The 20,674-nt window shown below is 41.0% G+C and overlaps 1 protein-coding gene across 6 annotated transcripts in view; it reads left to right on the top strand.

Annotated features, from left to right (window-relative positions):
- MITF (melanocyte inducing transcription factor) overlaps positions 1–20,674 on the top strand; it is a 221,606-nt gene that overhangs the window by 168,518 nt on the left and 32,414 nt on the right. For all 6 annotated transcript variants that reach the window (XM_032324904.1, XM_032324921.1, XM_032324912.1 and 3 more), the window contains exons 3-4: positions 18,734–18,961; positions 20,038–20,121. In XM_032324904.1, coding sequence (XP_032180795.1) covers positions 18,734–18,961; positions 20,038–20,121 — 312 coding nt within the window. The remainder of the gene's footprint in view (positions 1–18,733; positions 18,962–20,037; positions 20,122–20,674) is intronic.

Below are 20,674 nucleotides of genomic sequence, written 5' to 3' on the forward strand. Positions count from 1 at the left end.
CTCTAGAATGCAGACCTTACAACATACAGTTAAAGAGTCAGGAGTAGTAGAATGTAATTTAAATTAATAATCCAAATCTGAATTCTACTTTCAGAGATTGTATTGAGTGTAATCTTAGCTGATCTCTGTGGGGGTAGGTTAGCAAGTATGTTTTCTGTTTTAGGGTTATGTATAAATCCCCCTTTAGGAAAGATGGAGGAAGGAAGGCAGGAACCTTGCTCTTTTTGAACACGAGAACTTTTGCTCTAGTCCTGCTAACGTTGCCTGGTGACCACATCACAGTTCTACTTTGACCTATAGAAAGATAAACACCATCATGCTTTCAGGATTGATCTCTCAGTTTGGGATTATCTGTGATATATTCTTTTCCTTTTCATTGCTCACCTTTATTCCTTAAATTATCTTCAACCACATTTTTAGTAAGAAAAGTCATAAAACTTTTGTTTGGTCCCTAGGCTTGAAGATGATAATAATTCAATAAAATTCCCTTGGCAAAATTTCTCTAGTGCATTCCTTTTTGCAGTAACAATTTTGGTGGTCTTTAAATAAGCATATTTACCATATTACTTGGGCAGGATACTGATCACTCCCAAGAAGTGAAGCCATAATGCATCCTGGGTATTTCACTTGGTTTAGGAGCCCAACAAACTAAGGTTTAGGTTTAGGTCTGTCACTGTATGAGAACAAGCAGGTAAGATAGGACTGGTTATTGAACTTCTCTGCTCTTGTTTCCCCCTCTGTAAGAGCAGATAAGCAAGAGCACTTACCTTGGGTGCATCAAATAAGACTGATGTATTTGAAGGCCTGTATTATGCCTCACATGGAAGAAATGCTCAGCAGAAGTTAATTTTCTTCCCTAATAATTTTTCCCTGAACAGACAGGGTGAACATCGTTCTATTAACTCATTCTCATACACTCCAATGACCATGTTGACTATGGAAAAAGGCTTCTTGGTAAGTAAATAATCATGCTCTTTCTAAAGGAAAAACAAGTCAAAATTACTATATTACCTGGCCTTTTATTACTTACTTTTCCTTAATCATTTCTTTTGTTTGAAGAGAGCACTTTCTCTTGCACACACACATACTATTTTATATTAGAGGTGTAACTGCATCCCTCCATATTTTAAGGCCGACGGAAGAGAAGGAAATGCTCACATTTGGTCGCCACAAATGCATTTCCTAGAGTGCTAATTAGATAAAACACATAATACAAAGAAGTTTCAGTTTGCCAGTTGAAACCTCTTGTCATTTAGCTAAAAGATAAGTCCATTTAAGGTCTTCGGGGTGATTTTGTCTCTTATAGACATCCTTTGAGACAAACTATGTGGGAAGCATATTGTTTAGTTAGTGCTATTTCTACAACTTTAGGGAGTTGTTTTTCCTTCCTGAGCATTTTGTAGATTTTTTTTTTAATGTAGATGATGGGGAGGCAGATAGAAAAATAAAGCTAGATCTAAAATCCTTGAGACCACAAAGAATTTGCCATTGAAGTCATCAGGATTAAATTATTTTATGTAAACACACATGGCCACATTTGTATATGTGTGTGTATCTATTTATACTTTTTTTTTTATAACTGGAAAATTTCTAATATGTATGGAAGTGGGAAGAATTGCCCAGTGTGACTTTCTCTCCCATTCTTCATCTTTAAAAGTTGTATCACTACATTTCCATTTGTACTTTTCAAAGAAATTAGAAAATAAAGACTGTGTGTCAGATGCAAAATGATAAATGAATCAAAAGTTCTCAAAAATACATCGAAAAGGATGCATAGTGGGTATCATGCAGCCACAGAAAAGGATGAGATCTTGCCATTTGCAACAACACAGGTGGACCTGAAAGACACAATGCCAAGTGAATTAAGGCAGAGAGAGAAAGGCAAATATTATATGATTTCAATCATATGTAGAATCTGAAAAACAAAACAGATGAGTAAATGAAAAGAATCAGATCTGTAAGTAGAGGACTAACTGATGGTTGCCAGAGAGGAGGGAGCGGGGGAATGAGCAAAATGAGTGAAAGAGACAGGGAGATACAGGCTTCCGGTAATGGAATGAATAAGTCATGGGAATAAAGGGCACAACTTGGAGAATATAGGCAATGATGCTGTCATAGCACCGTATGGTGACAGAAGGTAGCTACACTTGGGGTGACAGTAGCATGACCTATAGACTTGGCCAGTCACTGTGTTGTACACCTGAAACGAACCTAACCTTGTGTGTTAACTATATTCAAATAAAACTGTTTTTGAAGAACCCCACCCTTCCCCCAAAAATAGAAAAAAAGAAAAGGATAATTCCACCTTACACTGTAGAAAATGAATAGACAAGGAACTATGGTTGTTTTGCTATTGACCGTTTGGGATGAGAAAGAAGACTTACATGAAGCCCTGTAAAACTAAGCACTAGCAAATGATTTTGTTTGCAAGGACTGGCATGTTCCTTTACTCCATATTTTGTCGGACAGAAGGGACTTGTGAGTGACACTCCATGGGATTGACAGTTCATGTTCAGAAACACCAAAGCAGGTTCCCAGCAGGCTTTTGAATAATTGGAATCATCCGTGTTCATTCTGCATAGCTTTAGGGATAGTTTATTATTGTGTTGAATTGATGGTTCTGTGTTCTAACATAACTTTTCATTCCCACATTACTGTCTAGTTGATATGAAGGTTTTTTTTTTTTTAAAGATTTTATTTATTTATATATTTGAGGGAGAGAATGAGTGAGAGAGAGCACAAGCCAGGGGAGGGTAAAGAGAGAGGGAGAAAGCAGACTCCCTGATGAGCAGGGAGCCTGATGTGGGACTTGATCCCAGGACCCTGGGATCATGACCTGAGCTGAAGGCAGCCGCTCAACTGACTGAGCCACCCAGGTGCCCAATTTGAAGGATTTTGAATTAATCCATTCACTGTGATGACATTTCCTCCTCCTTACAATTAATGAAAAAGTTGTCCTTTGCGTGTCAAGAGGGGGTGTGAAGTGACCGTTGGCTCACTGCGGAGCTCAGATACCAAAAGGAAGCACATCTGTGGTTCATGGGGTATCTGTGCCCTTCCTGTGCCTTGACTGGTTTCACTGCCTTCTTCTGAAACTACCTCTGAGAGGGTTGGTGCTAGGAAGTGACCCCCCATCTCCTAGTTGTGGGTTCTCACCGTCGATGTTGGGGCTAGGTAATTCCCTCCCATGAGGGAGGGTACGTGGGTACCGTACTGTGGTACTGTATGTGGCATCATCGCCCCTGTCTACCCACTGGGGGACTGCAGCCTTTCTCCAACCCCTGACACCCCAGCTATGACAACCAGAAGATGTTCCTCATGGGGCAAAATCACCCGTGGTTGAGAACTGCTGTTTTAAAGGGTAGGGGTAACTTAAGTACAAATTTGTGTGTGTGTGTCCCTTTCCTCCCACTGTCACCCTAACCCTACAGCTGTAAGCTCCTTCAGGACAGGAATGAGGGATTTTCTTTCATTTTGAGGGCTTTCTTTCCATTTACTGTGTGCAATATATAGACTTTTGGGGACCGATAAAGCCATCACTTTTTGTTGTTTGTATCCAAACTATATAGTACAGCCAGTGAGTCTTTTTTTTTTTTTTTTTTTTACAAAAGGGTAATCTGCACATTTCTCTTTGTCCCTAACTATTTTGATAACAGTTTATAATTAGGTGTGTGGCAATTGGCATTTCTCTAATACAGTGGCCCATTTTCTTTCTCATAAAAGAATTACTATATTGTACAATAGTTTAATCTTTCCTTTAGAAACCGCATGATACTTAGATGCTTTTGCTTAACAAAATTCCTATTGAGTCTGGAAGATTCTGTTTGCCTGTTGCCCCCCTCACCCTTCCCTCCCCAGAAAAAAGAAGAAGAAAGAAAAGGCATCAACTCTTAAATTACTCAGTGTCCTGAGGCAGTTTTCCCGTAACAAATGTTCTCTTTAACTTCTCTGTTGTAAAGTCCTGTCTTCTTTGACCCACTGCTGGCCTGAGCGCCTGCATCTGTTCATTTAGGAACTGAGTAGAACTTTGGTTTAAATGCCCCGTGTCCACCTAGGTGAAGATCAAAGATTAAAGAGAGCCTTATTTATAACAAAAGCATGAAAGCATGTATACAAAAGAAGTAGTTAGTACAAAAGCTGTACAGTATCAAAACCAGAAATACTACATTGAAAAATGAATTCTGTAGATAACTCATAACATGGCAGTGGCTAGGAAGAATTCTCAGTTTTCTCTTCCCTAAAATGGGAATAATGACAGCTCCTACCTATGTCATAGGGTTGGAGCGAAGATGAAATGAGCACATCCATTGAAAACTTTTAGAAAAAATCCCTGTACTTAGTAAGTGCTAATCATTATTTCGGTGTCACTTTTTATTTCTCTATCCTTATTGTGAGAAGTCCCAGTATATTCCCATTTTCTTATACTTTACAAAATTCTCACCTTTCTTTCCCATAGAAGTATTTTGTCCTTTTTACCTTCACTCCCTTTATTCATTGTTTCTGTCAAACACAAAAACTCAAACAGGACTATCCCATTTTTTGGTTTTATAATAAGTGCCTCCTACTTCTATATTTATATATATATACATATATATATATATATGTATATATATATATGTCCCTCTGAGAATTTGCTTTGAGAGTGCGATGAAATCATTTTTTGCAAATGTTTTTTAATGAATAAAAACAACTTCTAAATACCTTTATAAACTTAAGCTTCAGTTGCTTGTCCTTTTTATCTGACGTAAATACAGATCACTGGGCATTTTGTTTGAAAGAGGTAGTCCAGATCCTGATCTGCAAAGGTCAGTCTGAATTCAGTTTTGTACCCTATGTGCAAATAAATGTCTTATTTGTGGCTAAAATACACATTCCTGCTTTGATCAGTGAGAACACTCGATGGACAGATCCAAATTACTTTTGTAAACAAGATGTTTCTCTGAGAGTTGCTTAAGCTGACACCACCACAGAGGAATGGCAGGGACCATACTGAATCCACGATCAATTCATAGAACATAAAATCAGCATTTTGAGAAGCAAGTTTGGGCATAAGTCCAGAAAAGCAAGGAAAAAAAAAACCCCAAAACAAAAAAAACAGACATTTATGCTTATGATATGTTGATGGATTAACTAAGTGCTTGCTTAGTAAATATGTTACCGTAAGACTTGTCTTTTTATAAGAAATGAAGTTAAAAAATGAGTATCCATGAAAATACCTTATACACAAATATGTATGTTGTATGTGAATGTTTATAGGTTGTTTCAAACTCATATAAAAATAGAATAGTGTAGTGTCACCTGGGTGGCTCAGTGGGTTAAGCCTCTGCCTTCAGCTCAGGTCATGATTAAGCCTCTGCCTTCAGCTCGGGTCATGATCCCAGGGTCCTGGGATCAAGCCCCGCATCAGACTGTCTGCTTAGTGGGGAGCCTGCTTTCCCCTCTACCCCCTGCCTGCCTCTCCACCTACTTGTGATTTCTGTCAAATAAATAAAATCTTAAAAAAAAATAGAATAATGTATGGACCCTGCACGTCTTCATCCCCAGCTTCAACAATGACCACTCAGGGCTCATCTGGTTTCATGTACCTACCTCCCTCTACATTGTAAATCCTAGACAGAATTTCATCTTTGACTGTTTTCTTTTATTAGACCTCTTCCTAGGAAAAATACACCTCAAAAGTTTGCATGTCATTTTCAGGAGTTCCCAGGTTCCCTGAAGCCTAGTTTAAGAAGCAGTGACTGAGCTAGCCGATTTGGCAAGTAGAGGAGAGAAATAATATCACAAAAGCCTTCCATGAGACATTCCTGCCAGCAAGTGTCCCAGGCACTAAGATTGTTGTTTATCTACTTTACCTTTAGTATCCGTCTGTGATACTTGAGTCAGCTAAAAAGGAGGTCATAAAAGCTTGCCTGGAAGAGACTGAACATGGTCCCCATTCCCTTCTGCCCTCTCCTCTCCTTCAAGGTGGATTGACTCCCCCCGCCCCCTCCCCTGATATGGATGAGCTAAATGACCTAATACCGGTCTGCTTGAATGGGAAAACAAAAAATCTGGGGCTCACAATAGTAGTGAACAGTTTTTATTTCTTGAGCATTTATTTCATGCTCAGCACTTCTCATGCATGTTGTCACTTACACTAATTAAGCTCAGCAACGACCAGGTTCATATCCATGATCCCATTTTTGCAAATAGAAAACTGAGATTCAAAGCATTTAAGAACTTGGCTAGGATTTGAACTCAGGTCTATCTGAAGTTTCAGCCAGATATTTACCACAGTAGATCAGTTCTCTCCACTGCACTCTGACAACTGGCCATACACTTAGGTTGTGGACCCCAAACAGGTCTATATGGGGTATTTTATAACTATATTCATCATTTACCCTAACTTCTTGATGGTCGTGTGAGACATTTCAGAGCATCGTGTAAGATCTTCTTTGTTGTTGTTAGTTAGTTCTTTGTAGTTGTTTGTTGTTCTTTGTACGTGCTTTTCTTAAATGAAATTGGATGCAAGCCAGACATAGGACCTGGTAACATATATTTCATACTCAATGGCATCTTAATATTGGAGGTCGAGGTCATTATTCTTTCTCATATATGGGACTGTGGGAGGCTCTGAGTTGTTCCTCCTGTGTCCGTTCTTACCTCCCACCCACATCAGCCCCAGAGTGATGTGTTACAGACGTTCATCAGATCATGTCACTTCTCTGCTTAAAACCTTCAAAGAAAGAAAGGTTTCTTGTAAGTAGCAGAGAAGAAAAATCAGATTCCTCACAGAGTGTACAAAATCCTATATCAGGGGAGCCCCGACTGGCTGTCTCAGTTCACATGCCGACCTGGTCACCGTTCTAGCCCCGCTGGACTCTGGTTGCCTTGACATCCTTGTTTCTCCCATGCGCGGGGCTGCTTCCCACCTGGAATTTCAGCTCCTTGGCTTCTCTACGAACCTGGCTTCCTCCTATCATTCAGGCTTCAGCTGGAATGCCACCGCCACCAAGCAGCCTCTTCTCCCAATAACTTTCTTTTATTGTCTGCAATGCACCGAGTCACCGTGTGAAATTCTTTGTCGACTTGTTTCCGTCGCACTTGTCTCTGCTTCCCCAAATTAAAGAGCTTTGTTGTGGGGCCAGGAGCCCAGCTGTAGTTGCTCTTCTCCATATGTTCAGTGAGTGCCCGTGTGTGTGCTGGTTGCCTGAACGCCCGAGAAGGGAAGCAGGGTAGAGTCTGCGTGTCTCCCTCTGAAGGGCTCAGTGCAGAGCCCAGCATGCCCCGAAAGCCCTCCCATGGGTGGTTCATTCCAAACCAGGTTTTCCTCTTTCCATAATCTAGGCAACGAGTCTTAGGAATTTCTTAAGACAATGCAGTTCCTCAAAAACCAGGAGACCCCTCGGTCTTATGATCCGGACCCTGAAGTCTGTGTTATTAGGAGGCGGCTGCTTCTTGCCAGTTTGCAGCCAGTGTGGACTTGACCTTCAAACCGGCAGCCTTCAGCTCTCATTTCTGACTGACCTTTTGCTTAAGCCCAGGGCAATGTTTTCATCTTTGACAAACTTGACCACTGCCAGTTTCTTAAGAGTGCCGGCCCTTATGAAAAGGAGTTTTGCTGCCTGTGCCATAATGATCTCTAATACCCGATAAACTGCAAACAATGGGGGCATTTTGGGGGGGGGGAAATACTAAGACAAAAAGGCGTCTGCAGTTCTGAGGCCCTGCTAAACTGGGGCAGATGGAAAAGTTATAGCACGTGGAATGCTGCACTCACAGCTCCCGTTAGGAGCCCTTACAATGGGTTATTATTAGGGTACCACTGGACCACGTAATCACAGCCCTTTACAAAACCATAAAAATGTGTCAAATATTATGCAAACTCAAACTGTTGGGGCTAGAATGTTGGACTAAAAATTTCATGAATAACAGGGTCCTCTTAATCTGATCAAGTATTTAACGGGAAAATGGAAATGAGACAGATTTCATCATTATATAACAACTTCATGGATTAATGTATCGTTTGCAAAATTTTCAGTAGAGGAATTCTGCCTGAATATATTTTTATTCATCCAGATCTGCAGAATTTAGTTTTCGTGCAATTTGTGGATTTTTTAAAAAAAGATTTTATTTATTTATTTGAAAGAGACACAGCGAGAGAGGGAACACAAGCAGGGGGAATGGGAGAGGGAGAAGCAGACTTCCCACCGAGCAGAGAGCTCCATGTGGAGTTTGATCCCAGGACCCTGGGATTATAACCTGAGCCAAAGGCAGACACTTAATGACCGAGCCACCCAGGCACCCCTAGATTTTTTAAAAATTACACAATTAATGCCCTGTAGATTATAGAAGATGGGGAAACACCCCAATAAATTAACAGCCCCCTATAATTGCATCATCCCAGAATAGTCATGATTAAGATCGCTTACTGATTGGTAATTGGTCTTTTTTTTTTTGCCTATGCTATATATAAGTAACATTTTAAAGCCAGTTTAGGATTACAGGGTATCTAGTGTTTTTAAGTTGCTTTGGATTTCTATGTACATTCTGAACATCCCCTCTGATTAAATCGTGTTGTAAGATATGGTTTTTAATGACTATATTGTATCCATCTACATGTAGTGGTTCTCGACTGGAAGCAGTTTGCTCCCCCAAGGATGTTTGGAATGTCTGAAGGCATTTTTGGTTGTCACAATGGGGGTTGCAGGGGAGACATTACTGGCATGTTATTGGGGAGAGGCCAAGGATGCTGCTGACTGTCCTATGGTTTGTAGGACGGCCCCATAACAGGAAAGTATCTGACCCCAGGGCCAACTGGCCAAGGTTGGGGGAACCCTGAACTTATGTGGCCATCTTGTAATTAATTTAACCCATTGCCTGCTGTTAGATTTTTGTTTCCATTTTGTTGTTGTTGTTAAAGATTTAAGGTTGGCAAACTTTCTGTAAAGGGGGGGACATGAGGTCTATTGCTCAACTCTGCTCTAGGACTGTTCTAGCTTGAAAGCCATCACAGACTACATGCAAACAAATGGACATGGCCGTATCCTCATAAACTACTACAGAACCCAGCCATGGGCTTTAGGGTAGTAATTTGACTATTCTGTTAATGCTCTGATGGACATCCTTGTACTTAAAGCTTTTCCTGTATCTTTTCCTTAGAAACGTGTTTGATTGTTTAATTGTTGAATGGGCGTGCATGTATCTTCAGGAAGTTTACAACTGTTTATCTTAGGTATTCAGGTTATAGCAATTTATCTTATATTCTCTCCTCTGTCACATAAGATTGTTCCTTTAATGTGGTTTTGTAAGCATGTGTATGCTACCCATTCAATCAGACTTGGAACGACCCTGGGAATGGGAAGTGTTTAAAGGATAAGCAGGGTTTGCAGCTCAGTTGCCTTCAGGAGTCAGGGAGATTGGTGAGTGGAGGACACAACTGTTACTGTGGCCACAGGGAGTGGTACAATGCAGGAAAAATGGAGAGTAAGTGGCCCATCCAAAGAGGGAAGCTGCTGTTCCGCTCCGTCCATTGGTGCCCCACTAGAATGTGCTTTAGTGTTGCTAGATCTTCTGATTTATCCAGAGAAACCAGAATTCCAAAATTTGGTGTGAAAATTCCCAATTTTTACTTAAATACTGAGATAATTGTAAGCCACGCCGGTGAACTGTGCCCATGGACCACGTGCTTGGGGACCTCTACTTTAACTGTGACTAATGGTGGCCGCGGTTTCGACATGGAGGCAAATCTCCAGGCTCCTAGCCATGTGTCCTAGACCCTCAGGACCCTAAGCCTTGTAGATGAGAGCTCTAAGAATTGACAGTCTTTGGAAAGACCCTAAAGAGAAAAGGCTTCTTTATCTCTCTGAGTAGGGAGGCTGGCTATGAATCACTGCCTAGCCTGGGTACTTAGTTCCTCCAGAGCTTCCTGAATTAGTCAGGAAGATAGGGCATTTGTCACTTCTCCATTTCCTCAGAACATTTCTAGAGGCTCTCAGAATCCTAGCCTTCAACCCTGCACAGTCTGACTCCTTGTCCGTAGCTTCTCTTCTCCCCCACATTCATGCCCTTCAGCCACAGTCGCTCCATTCACTCACTGATTGACCAAACTCTTGCTGAGTGCCTACTACGTGCCAAGCCATGTTCTGTACACAGGAGAGCAGGTTATATGGTGATCAGGAGCACGGGCAGGGAATGGGTTGGGATTTTGAATAAGCTCTTAGAATGGTTGTGGGAGATAAAATCAGACAGGTCATGATCCCAGGGTGAAGGGAGAAGGGAGAAGTAGGCAAAGAGCGCAGGGGTCTTCAGACTTTGATGTGCAGAGGAATCTACCCAGATCACTTGTTAAAACATGGATTTCTGGTCCCCACCCAAAGAGTCTCATTCTTTAGGTCTGGGGTGAGGCCTGAGGCTCTGTTTCTAACAAGTATGAGGGGTGGCACTGGTTTAGGGACTTAATAGCCATTGTAAGTACTTTTTTTTTTTTTTAAGTTTTCCCTCAGAGATCAATAGGGAACCATTACAGAGGGTTTTTCCCCCCCAGAGTGCTGATATGATCTGACATATTTTACAAGGATCACTCTATTGGTGTGTTGAAATAGACTGCAAGAGGGCAGAGACAAAAGCCAGTAGAAGAGTCCAGTGGCTTTCAGTAATCCATGTGAGAAATGATGATGGCATGGATCAGATGGTAACATAGAGGTGGTGAAAATCTGTTAAATTCTGGATATGTTCTGAAGAAGGGGCCAACAGTTTTTTGATGCAGTAGATAGAGGGTATAAAGAAAAAAAAAGAGTCAAAGATGACCAATTTTTGAATGTGCAGCTAGGTCCAACCATATGAGGACCACTTTTTTGACCTACAAGAAAAAAAAAAGGTGATTTCCTGTGTAGATGGAGTTGCCATCTACTGAGATGGGGAAGATGGTGGAGGAGCTGATTTGGAGGGGATGGTGACCATGTAAAGGTCGGGATGCCTGCAGTGCTCCAAATGGTGCTGTGGTCTAGGCAGGTAGAAGTGAATCCGGAGTTTGGAGATACCCGAACCGAGTGTTGAAATCCCTGAGATTAGCTCTCTGGGGCTGTGCGCGTCCAAAGAGAAAATCAAGCTCTGAGCCTTGGGACACTCTGAGATTTAAGAGCAGAAGAGAGAACTAGCCAAGGAGACTGAGAAGGAATGATGAAAGAGGTAAGAGGAGAACGAGGTGCTTGCGTTAAATTGGAAGGCCGGGAGAGGACTGTGTAGTAGGAGCCTTCTTGCTGTTCCTGGAGCAGGTGAGCCTTGTTCATACCTGAGGACTGTTGCAGTTTGCTGGGATGGTCCTCCCACTGACCTGCCCCTCCTCCCCACATTCTGGCCTGTGCTTACCTGTCCCCTTCTCTGTAGGACCTTCCCTGAGGAAAAGCCTGGGTAAGATGAGGGCGGTTGTCTAGCGTCTGGTTGGCACTTAGGCAATATTTATTGAATGCATCATGAACATATCACTTTTGGGGGAGAAGTCCAGGTGAGAACGTATTACAGCCCTGCACTCAAGGTATAGTGTGGTCCATGGACCAGTAGGGTGGGCATCCCCTGGGAACTTATTATAAATGCAGGATCTTGGGTCCCACCCCAGACAGAATCACACTGCATTTAACAAGATCCCAGGTGATTTATATACACATTAAGGTTGCACTCAAACCTATATTTAGTTCTTGATGTCTATGGTATGAAGGCAGTTGGGTATAGGCTCAGATAGCAGCGACTCAAAGAAAGAGTTTCAAACTATCAAAATGAGATCTCTTTTTAGTTGCTTCTGATTCAGTCAGTTATCATATGATTAAAAAAAAAAACAACTTCATGAAGAAGCTTTCAAGAAATATTATGTGGTTATCCAAGTGATTTCTTTGTTTTGTTTTTAAATGACCTAAACTTGGAGCGAATATAAAATGCACAGTGTCTGGTACAGGGTAGAGAATTTTGAGTGAATGAGTGCTAATTCTTTTTAATATATGTTTTAAAAGTTTGCTGTTTAATATGACATATCCGTGCATAATGACTGATATAACCTTCAGAGTACAGGACCTATAAATGCGTAGTTTTCTATTAAAGTGAGTAAAGCATTACATTTATTGGATTTTGCTGCTTCTCTCATAGGAGTTTGATTCTGAAAGTGGTGTTTTTTATTCTGGGATTATAAATACTCTGCAGGCAGACAGCTACCACTCTTAAATCTCATATTTCTATTTGGATGAGATAACACTTGATGTTCTTTTTATACTCAGACCTTTGGTTTATTTTAGTCTGGGAGAGGAAAGATCATGTATATGGTAGAAATTTACTTACAATAATACTCTCTTTTTCCTAAGGCTACTAAATATTGTTAGCCATGAACCCAAAGCATGCCCACCTTGTGCTTTATATTTATAATAAGCACACTGTTTTATAGGTCATCAGCTAAGGATAAAAGAGCTGTAAGGAATTTTTGGTAAAGCTGGTCTGGTTTATTCTATTAACACATCATAATTTTAGAAAACTGGATTTGCCATCCTCTCCTTCTGTACACATTTATAACTCATATCTCTGAATTCAGAAGCCTAATGATCCTACAAAGTGATATGATAGGAAGTTGTGTGAAAGGATACAGACCAAAGAAATGGTATACAAATTTATATATATTTGTGTGTGCACACTGGAGTATGTGACTATACCTCTGGATTTACATAGTTTTATCTTTCCCCCTTAACTAAGTTAAAGCCCTAGATCAAAATCCATCAGTGACCAAGGGCGACGCTGTAGTTTGCCACGGGACGGAATGATGAAGACCTTGGTTTGATTTCCAACCCCGGCATGTCTGTGAACTCTCTTCTCAGAGTTTCTGCGTATCTTTAAAACAAGGATTATTTAAGCATATCCTGGGTTCCTACATGGCTACTTGTCCGTTTTAGACAACTTTTGGTGAAACAACTACAAAATTCTATTTCCTTACATTATTTCTCCTTAGAAAAGGCATCTCATCATTTCCTTCTTAAAACTTATATTTAATAAAAAAGCCCAACTCCAGTTAGGTAAGACTTCCTTACAGAGCAGAGGTTGGCCTTTTCTGTAAAAATCCAGGTAGGAGGGGCGCCTGGGTGGCTCAGTGGGTTAAGCCTCTGCCTTCTGCTCAGGTCATTGATCCCAGGGTCCTGGGATCGAGCCCCGCATCGGGCTGTCTGCTCCGCGGAGAGCCTGCTTCCTCCTCTCTCTCTCTCTGCCTCTCTGTCTACTTGTGATCTCTGTCTGTCGAATAAATAAATAAAATCTTTAAAAAAAAAAAAATCCAGGTAGGAGGTTTTAAGGGTCCAGAGGCCGGACAGGCTGTACCCATCTCCGCCCTGCAGCGAGAAAGCAGCCTTGGGCCATATGTAAATGAATGGGCATGGCTGTGTGCCAAGAAAACTTTATGTATGGCCACTGAAATTTGGATTTCCCATAATTCCCATGTATCATGAACTGTTCTCCTTCTGATTCTTTTCCAACCATTAAAAAATATAAAATGTATCCTTAGTTTACGGGCCTTACGAAAATAAGGAGCGGGCCCAGTTGGGCTGGTGTGCAGACCCCCATGCTAGGGAGAGGGTCTTGGGCTCATCAGCCTTGATCCACTGTACCTCTCCTTTATGTGAGTCTTCTTTAGTTTTGCTTTTTGTTTGCATCCGATTTTTTTTATCCTTTTAGGTCAGGATTCATATCCTCATTCTTACTTTCTATTAAGGATACCTTTATATAGTCTGTACAGAAAAACATGACTAAGTGTCTGAAAACGTGTGTTTTGGGCTTGAGGTTTCTGTAGTGGTAACATTACAGTTGTGGGACTGAAAAGAGCCCTGCAGCTGTCAAATGTGACCCTGGACAAGACTTGGCCCGAGTCATTTTTAAAAGCTAGCTTCCTCTGTTTTACCATGTTTTTCAGGGATGGTGATTGCATAACTGACCATCTCTATAAATCGTCATTTTAAAAAAACAATATCAAGGACTGGTAGTAGGAGGCAGTCAGTAGTGGACAGCAACTGAGTGAATTATAATCCCTTTAAGATTCCTAAACCTTATTGAGCAACAGGACACATCATCTCCCTAAACATTAAATGAGAAATCTGAACTTTCCATTGACGTGTTAAAAAAAATAATAAATTTGTGAGCTAAAAGAACTACGGGAATCTTCCCTCAGTTTTATTTACATTCTGGTTTCCAAATAGACAAATAGAATAGAAGAACCGTGGACCTTAAGATGGGACTTTTTTTTCCCGCTGCGGTGAATTCTTTTGTCACTCAAGATGGTAATATCTGTAGGCACCATCTCACACTGGTGTGCTCCCGGATCTCTTTCGAATGAAACTGATGGAAAATAACTTGTCATTGTCACCCGGGAAGTGGCACAGCGAGTGTGACAGAAGGTGATCCATTCCACTTCTCTGGGTATCAGTTCAGGATCTGAATGAAGAAAGGAAAAGGCACGGAAAGATAGTAGCAGTAACAAGGACGAAGAGTTTCACAGCCTTTGGAGTTTTGCACTACAACGAGATAGCTAACATACTTGATTTATACGAAATATCCCTTTTATCAACAAAATAGTATCTCTTGATGGAGTCAGAAGTGCTCTAGCTTTATTTTGTTGACTGTGCTTCCAGGGCGCAGCAATACCTAACTTAGCTCTCCGAATTCATGAAGTCAGGTAGTTAGTTTGAAGCTCAACCCCATGCCGAAATTCTCAGGAAATCATTCAGATGTTTAATGTTACATATATGTTTTCCTTTGTATGCTCGCTTGGTTGGCTATTTAGAAACTAACACAGGGGAAGTCACTAACTAAAAAGCTGTGGTGTAGGATGGTTGAGGACAGAAAATCTTATTTATATGGCTTTTAAAATTGTCCTAGGACTTTACAGCCTCATAATATTGCTGTGAGGAACGTAGAGGGTTGAGTGCCTTCCTCCAGTGTCTTCTGGCCAAGGAAGACAAGACACACAGGTTGTGTCACACCCCACTGCTGCACAGTGGTGACTAGCATGGCTAGGATGGGGAGGTGATAAGGTTCTAGATCCGCTGTTCCCAAAGAGCCCAGAGGGTCTCCCAAGACCGTTTGCAGTGCTTCTGCCAGGTCAAAACTATTTTCTTAATAATACAGAGTGCATCTTTTCCTTCTTTCATGCTCATCTTGTGACTTTACAGAGGAGTTTTATGAAGACTTCACGAGCGTTAAAATGTCATTCTTCTGATGGCCAGTGGAATGTATGCTCGTGTACATTTTTTAAACTTGCTGCTCTAGTTCATAAAATAGTAACCACTGATGGATATAACTTACAGAGACAATCTGAACTTGAAGGGCTGAAAATGGTTTTAAAACCAAAACCAAACAAATGAAAAAAAAGTTTGAGAACTAATGTTTTTCAGATATATTGGTAAGCCTGTCAGAAGTGTGATTTCATTTAATGCTGTAATACCTCCATGATGCAGGCCCACTTACCATCCCTCTTGAGCATGGGAGGAGATGAAAGCCTGGAGGAGTTAGTGACTTGCAAAGGGTCACTTTAACAGTGAAGATGCAAAGTCCTTTAATTCGAACACAGGTTTTGAATCCTTAAGTCTTCTGCTGAGTGTTCTCTCAGGCATGCTGACTGTCAAGGGGGCACCAGGAAATGCCTGGATGTAGGCAGTAATTTGCCCCAGAACCTGCCCCCTCATCCTGCCCCAGGGAATGTAGATGGGGGATTATCTGCAAGGACGGTGTGAAGCTGAGATCACATTCTGGGTTACAGACTGAGGCCAGCCCACGGGTGTGTTTGCCTTGTCCCATGCAGGATGAGAAGTCAAACAGTTGGGCATCAGTTTTTTTGTTTTGTTTTGTTTTTTTCATCTGGGAGACTTAACTGAAAAAATTTTACTTTGCCATCTGTATCTCGAAATTGGAAGGTCTAGACTGGGGTGGTATACTCATATGGCCACAATCAGTTGTAGCTTATGTCAGCTCTTTTCTTTTAGACATGTGTGTCCTAGTTTGCCACAGACCTCACTACCCCCTATTACCTCGAGCTCACCTTCCTCCTTGCTGTTACCTGTTTTCAGTGTTTGGGTTGGAAACAGCTGGAGATGTTCTACCTCCTGTATAGTGTTGGTAGCCAAACTGTACCTAGCTTATTTAAAAACTAAAAAGACACTGGCAGAAAGGGACAAAATACATTCCACTCTGATTACCCCAACCTAGATATAGTAAAGAGCCCACTGTCAATGCTGAACATAGAGCAGGTTCTTCCTTCCATACTAAAGCATCAATTTTTAATTCATTAAAGAATAAGCATCTGCCAGTGAATTAACATTTATTTTTAAATGTGTAGCCCTTTCTTTTTTTAGTGTAATAGTGAAATAAGCACATTACACCCATTGCCCTCATTTTGGGTTTATTTTAGTAATGTCTGTTGTCCTCATCATTATCGTGTCTGGACCCTTTCGTACACTTAAAATGTCTCTCTGAACCTCTGTGTGCATGTTAGATCAGTCATTTGAAACAATTTGAGATTGGCAACGTAAAGGACTTCATTTTTCCGGAGCATTTGGACCAAATGACTGAATTTCAAAATTTTTATCCTTAAGATAGCTCCCTATTTCAGCAGTGAATATCGATCATTTATCCTAACTTTTACATATATACTCATTTGCCTTTTTCTACTTTTGTCTCACACCAGACTGCACATTTCAGAAAGCTGTCAGGTCTGTTTGTGCACAATGTCTATTCCGTGTCTTGCTTGGCATTCAGCATATAGTAACAGTAAATAATGGAACAAGTGAATGAGTAAATATACATCAGTTGTGCATATGAGAACTCTTACTCTTCTCTGTCCCTAAGAATTATAATAAACGATTTTTAGTAAAAGTTTTCATGCTTCCCATCTTGGTTAAATTGGGGAGATGTTTATTTCTTATTCTCCGTGTAAATACACATCCAGTCCTATACATGTGCACGTGTGTGTTTCTTGTTCTGTTTAGAATACTTTCCCTTCTTTCTGATGTGAGGTCAGTAGGGAAGTTACATTTCCATGCAGCTAAGAATAAGATGCTCACTGAAACCAGGTACAGGATGAGGCCATTGAACTTGAAAGTGCAGCACAGAGACTCCTCCACAGACACTCTTCCTGCAGTTGGCAGTTACCGAGTTATGTGGCCATTAGAAAAGTCTCAAGTGTTAACAGTAACTTTTAGGCGGTATCTTCTCCAAAGGGGGCATCTAGCTCTTAACCTATTGCTGAAAGAGAAATACCATTGTCTATTAATACTACTGGAACTAAAGATGAATAGTGAATTGGCCTTGATCTGACAGTGAGTTTGACTTTGATAGCTCATCACTTAAAAAGGTTCTTTTATATTTATGAAAAAAGCATGACGTCAAGCCAGGGGGGAAAATTGATACCAATATTGAAGACCAAACTTGTAGGGCTTCCAAAAGAAAAAAAAAAAAAAAGCCCCTTGTGCGAATGGGTTTTTTTTACATGCATAACTAATTAGCTTAGGTTATTATAAGCAGGGCTGCTGTGATAAAGTTTCCGGTGGTGTCTCGGGATACCTTGTTTATAGTGCCTTCTCTATGCCAGTCAGTCTTTGAACTGGAATTACAGAAAGTAGAGGGAGTGAATAGTCTACCGTTTCTCTCGTTGGACTGGGGCCACCTAAAACGTTGTTATGCTGGAAATGCTAGAATACAATCACTATCAGGTGAGCTTTATTCTTATTCATATGCAGTGTCTGAAATGTAATGCAGTGAATTGAGTAATTTGCCTTTTCATGTTATTGTACTCTTTCCAATAAGTGCAGGTCTACTAGTTTAATGCTGTTTACTGTTTGATACAGTAAGAGGTAATTCAATGTGGTTTTGAACAAAGTAAATATAGTAGGGTATTTTTTTTTCCCTAGTGCCTGGCTGTGCTCTCTCCATCAGCTCCTGTTCAGAGCTCATAAGATTAAATTGTGTTTATCAAGGAAAAAGTGACTTTAAATTGAGTATCATTGATTATTTTTAAAAAAGTATTTTTAATTCTGTATTAGTTTTTCTAAGAAAGGAGAAAAAAGAACCTGGTGGCTTCACAGTCATGCCTTGAAAAACACATACATGTAAGTGTGAGGTATTTTGAAAGAAACTGCTTCCCGTAAATTGCTTTTTATGTTGAGTTCAAGATCTTAATTAAAATGTTGAATAATCATGTCCAAATGAAAGTGGGAGGAATTAATCTACAACTAGTTGATTTAATCATCAGAATGTTTCTGTTTATTTTCTACAACCGTTTACAGCTGGCTCTTAAGGAGGTTTGTTGTTGTTGTTTTTAAACAGAAAGCTGTTCTGTTTGCCAAGGAAAGTAAAATAAATTGTTAGGCTCCTTCTTCTAGGTTGTCCTTCTGATCTCAGTAAACCCTGACGGTCGTGTTGGGGAAAGTGTTGCCCTCCAGATGGTTGTGAATTTTAAATTATTGGACATGAGCAAAAAGGGCACAAGGTTTCAAAGAGATGTGCAGCTAATTAGCAGGGGAACTAAAACAGGGCAAAGTATTACCCCAAATCCTGAGTGTTAGCCTTTAAACTTCAGTAATATCAAAATCCATTAGCACAGTGCCTGGTACATAACAGGGGCTTAATAATTTATTCTGTTGGTGGACTTGGCCAGTCTCATGTTTGTGCGTGAGAAAAGAGCCGACCGAAACTCACAAATAACGGCGCTGTCTTCTCTTCCCTCCGTGGCTATGTTCAGGTGCAGACCCACCTCGAAAACCCCACCAAGTACCACATACAGCAAGCCCAAAGGCAGCAGGTAAAGCAGTACCTTTCTACCACTTTAGCAAATAAACATGCCAACCAAGTCCTGAGCTTGCCATGTCCAAACCAGCCTGGCGACCATGTCATGCCACCAGTGCCGGGGAGCAGCGCACCCAACAGCCCCATGGCTATGCTCACACTTAACTCCAACTGTGAAAAAGAGGTAATTCATGTCTCCTCCCCTCTCCTGTCTTCTTCCACTAAATGAATGTCTGTCGGCTCTGATTCCCACACTTGACTGTGGACTCTAGTCTGTCTGCGGGGCCACACGCGCCAGCCTTTGTCCCACATTCTGCCGTGTGGCCACCGCGCTCCGGCCTCTTCACGCCGTCACCGGGTCCTGTTGGGTTGTGCTTCAGGTTGGGACACCTGGGCACTCCAGAGTGGGACGTGGAGGCGAGGAGGACACTTTCTCCCCCACCCCCCAGCCCTGTTTCCGCTCCGTGAGCCGAGCGCTCTCTTCTCTTCGATGCCTTTCCATTTACAAAGCCGGAAAAACGCAGAGAGAGGAGAAGGCAAGGTGGAGAAGGAAAAGCAAAAATAGAAAAGGTGTGGGACAGGCGGTTTAGAAGTTCCGCTTGTTGTGAATGTCTGGAATATTATTTTTATTTCTCTCTGACTTGAAGTAAAAAAAAAAAAAAAAAAAGCACAGCATGTGCGTGGACGGATTTGAGTAATGTAGCGCATGAGAATTTAACAGAAAAGCTCAGGTTTTAATTGCTAGATAAATTCCGTTTCGTAATAAGATTGCCGCTGCCGTGAAACCCGCTTTTGTAAAGGCCGGATTGGAGACGAGATTCAAACACACCTCAAGTGAATTGTTGCATCAAAATTTGAAGCCTAAAAATACCTGAGGGGAGAGTTGTGACTTAATGCCCGTCATTTCCAAATTCTGAGATGATAAGCCTCATTTTAATGGAGTTTTACCGTACTCTGAAATGTTCATGGGATTTCAGAGGTGACTCTTCTGAAGTTGCTGAGTTTTAATTTCCAGAGGGACTCAGTCTTTTCCCCTGTGCCCAAACCAACTGTCTTATTTTTCTCTGTCCATAATTGTCATCTCTCAAGCTGATCTGGTGGAAGTTCTTTCTGCGCTATTTTATTTCTCGGTCAGATTCCACTTTGTTTGAAAGCTTGTTAGTCCATCTTGTTGCCGCGCCATCAGCCTCGTGTGAACGTGTCATTGAAAAGTTATTTGCCAATCCAAGTCATGGGCTGATTTTGCTTGTGTTTTTGCAGGGATTTTATAAGTTTGAAGAGCAAAACAGGGCGGAAAGCGAATGCCCAACTATGAACACGCATTCACGAGCGTCGTGCATGCAGGTACCGAATGACCCGGCAGCTCAAGGATGTCACACTTTGTAGTGAGAACCTATATTTGTGGCTCATCACGCCTTCTGATGACTCAAGGGTTTTGTTCCCCTCATTGATTTTTTTTTTTTAAATAAAGCTATGAACAGGACCATTTTCTTCATAGTGTCTCCTGATGAAATAACTCAGGGAAATTAAACTTAAAATGCACTTTCCCTAAGTTGCTTCAAGTCATTTAAAAGTACTTGAAATACATAAATTGTGGTACATAAAATATAATACGCTGTACTTCATTTCGATATCATCAGTGTGTTACACAAATTTGCAGGGTAACAACTTCAAAAGGCTCTTAGTAAAACCACGATATGCACATGATTGTGTGTGTGTATGTGTGAGAGAGAGAGAAAGAGAGAGCTCTATATATTGTTTTATGAAATGGAATCTCAGGAAACATGCACTTCAAACTTTATTGATTTAGTAATACTTTATGGATTTTTTCCCAAGTGATGAGAGATTCTTCTATGACAGCCTATAAAATAGATTTAACTAAATAATGCTACATTTA

The sequence above is a fragment of the Mustela erminea genome, chromosome 1 (genome assembly GCF_009829155.1).
Source record: "Mustela erminea isolate mMusErm1 chromosome 1, mMusErm1.Pri, whole genome shotgun sequence".
Taxonomy (NCBI): Eukaryota; Metazoa; Chordata; class Mammalia; order Carnivora; family Mustelidae; genus Mustela; species Mustela erminea.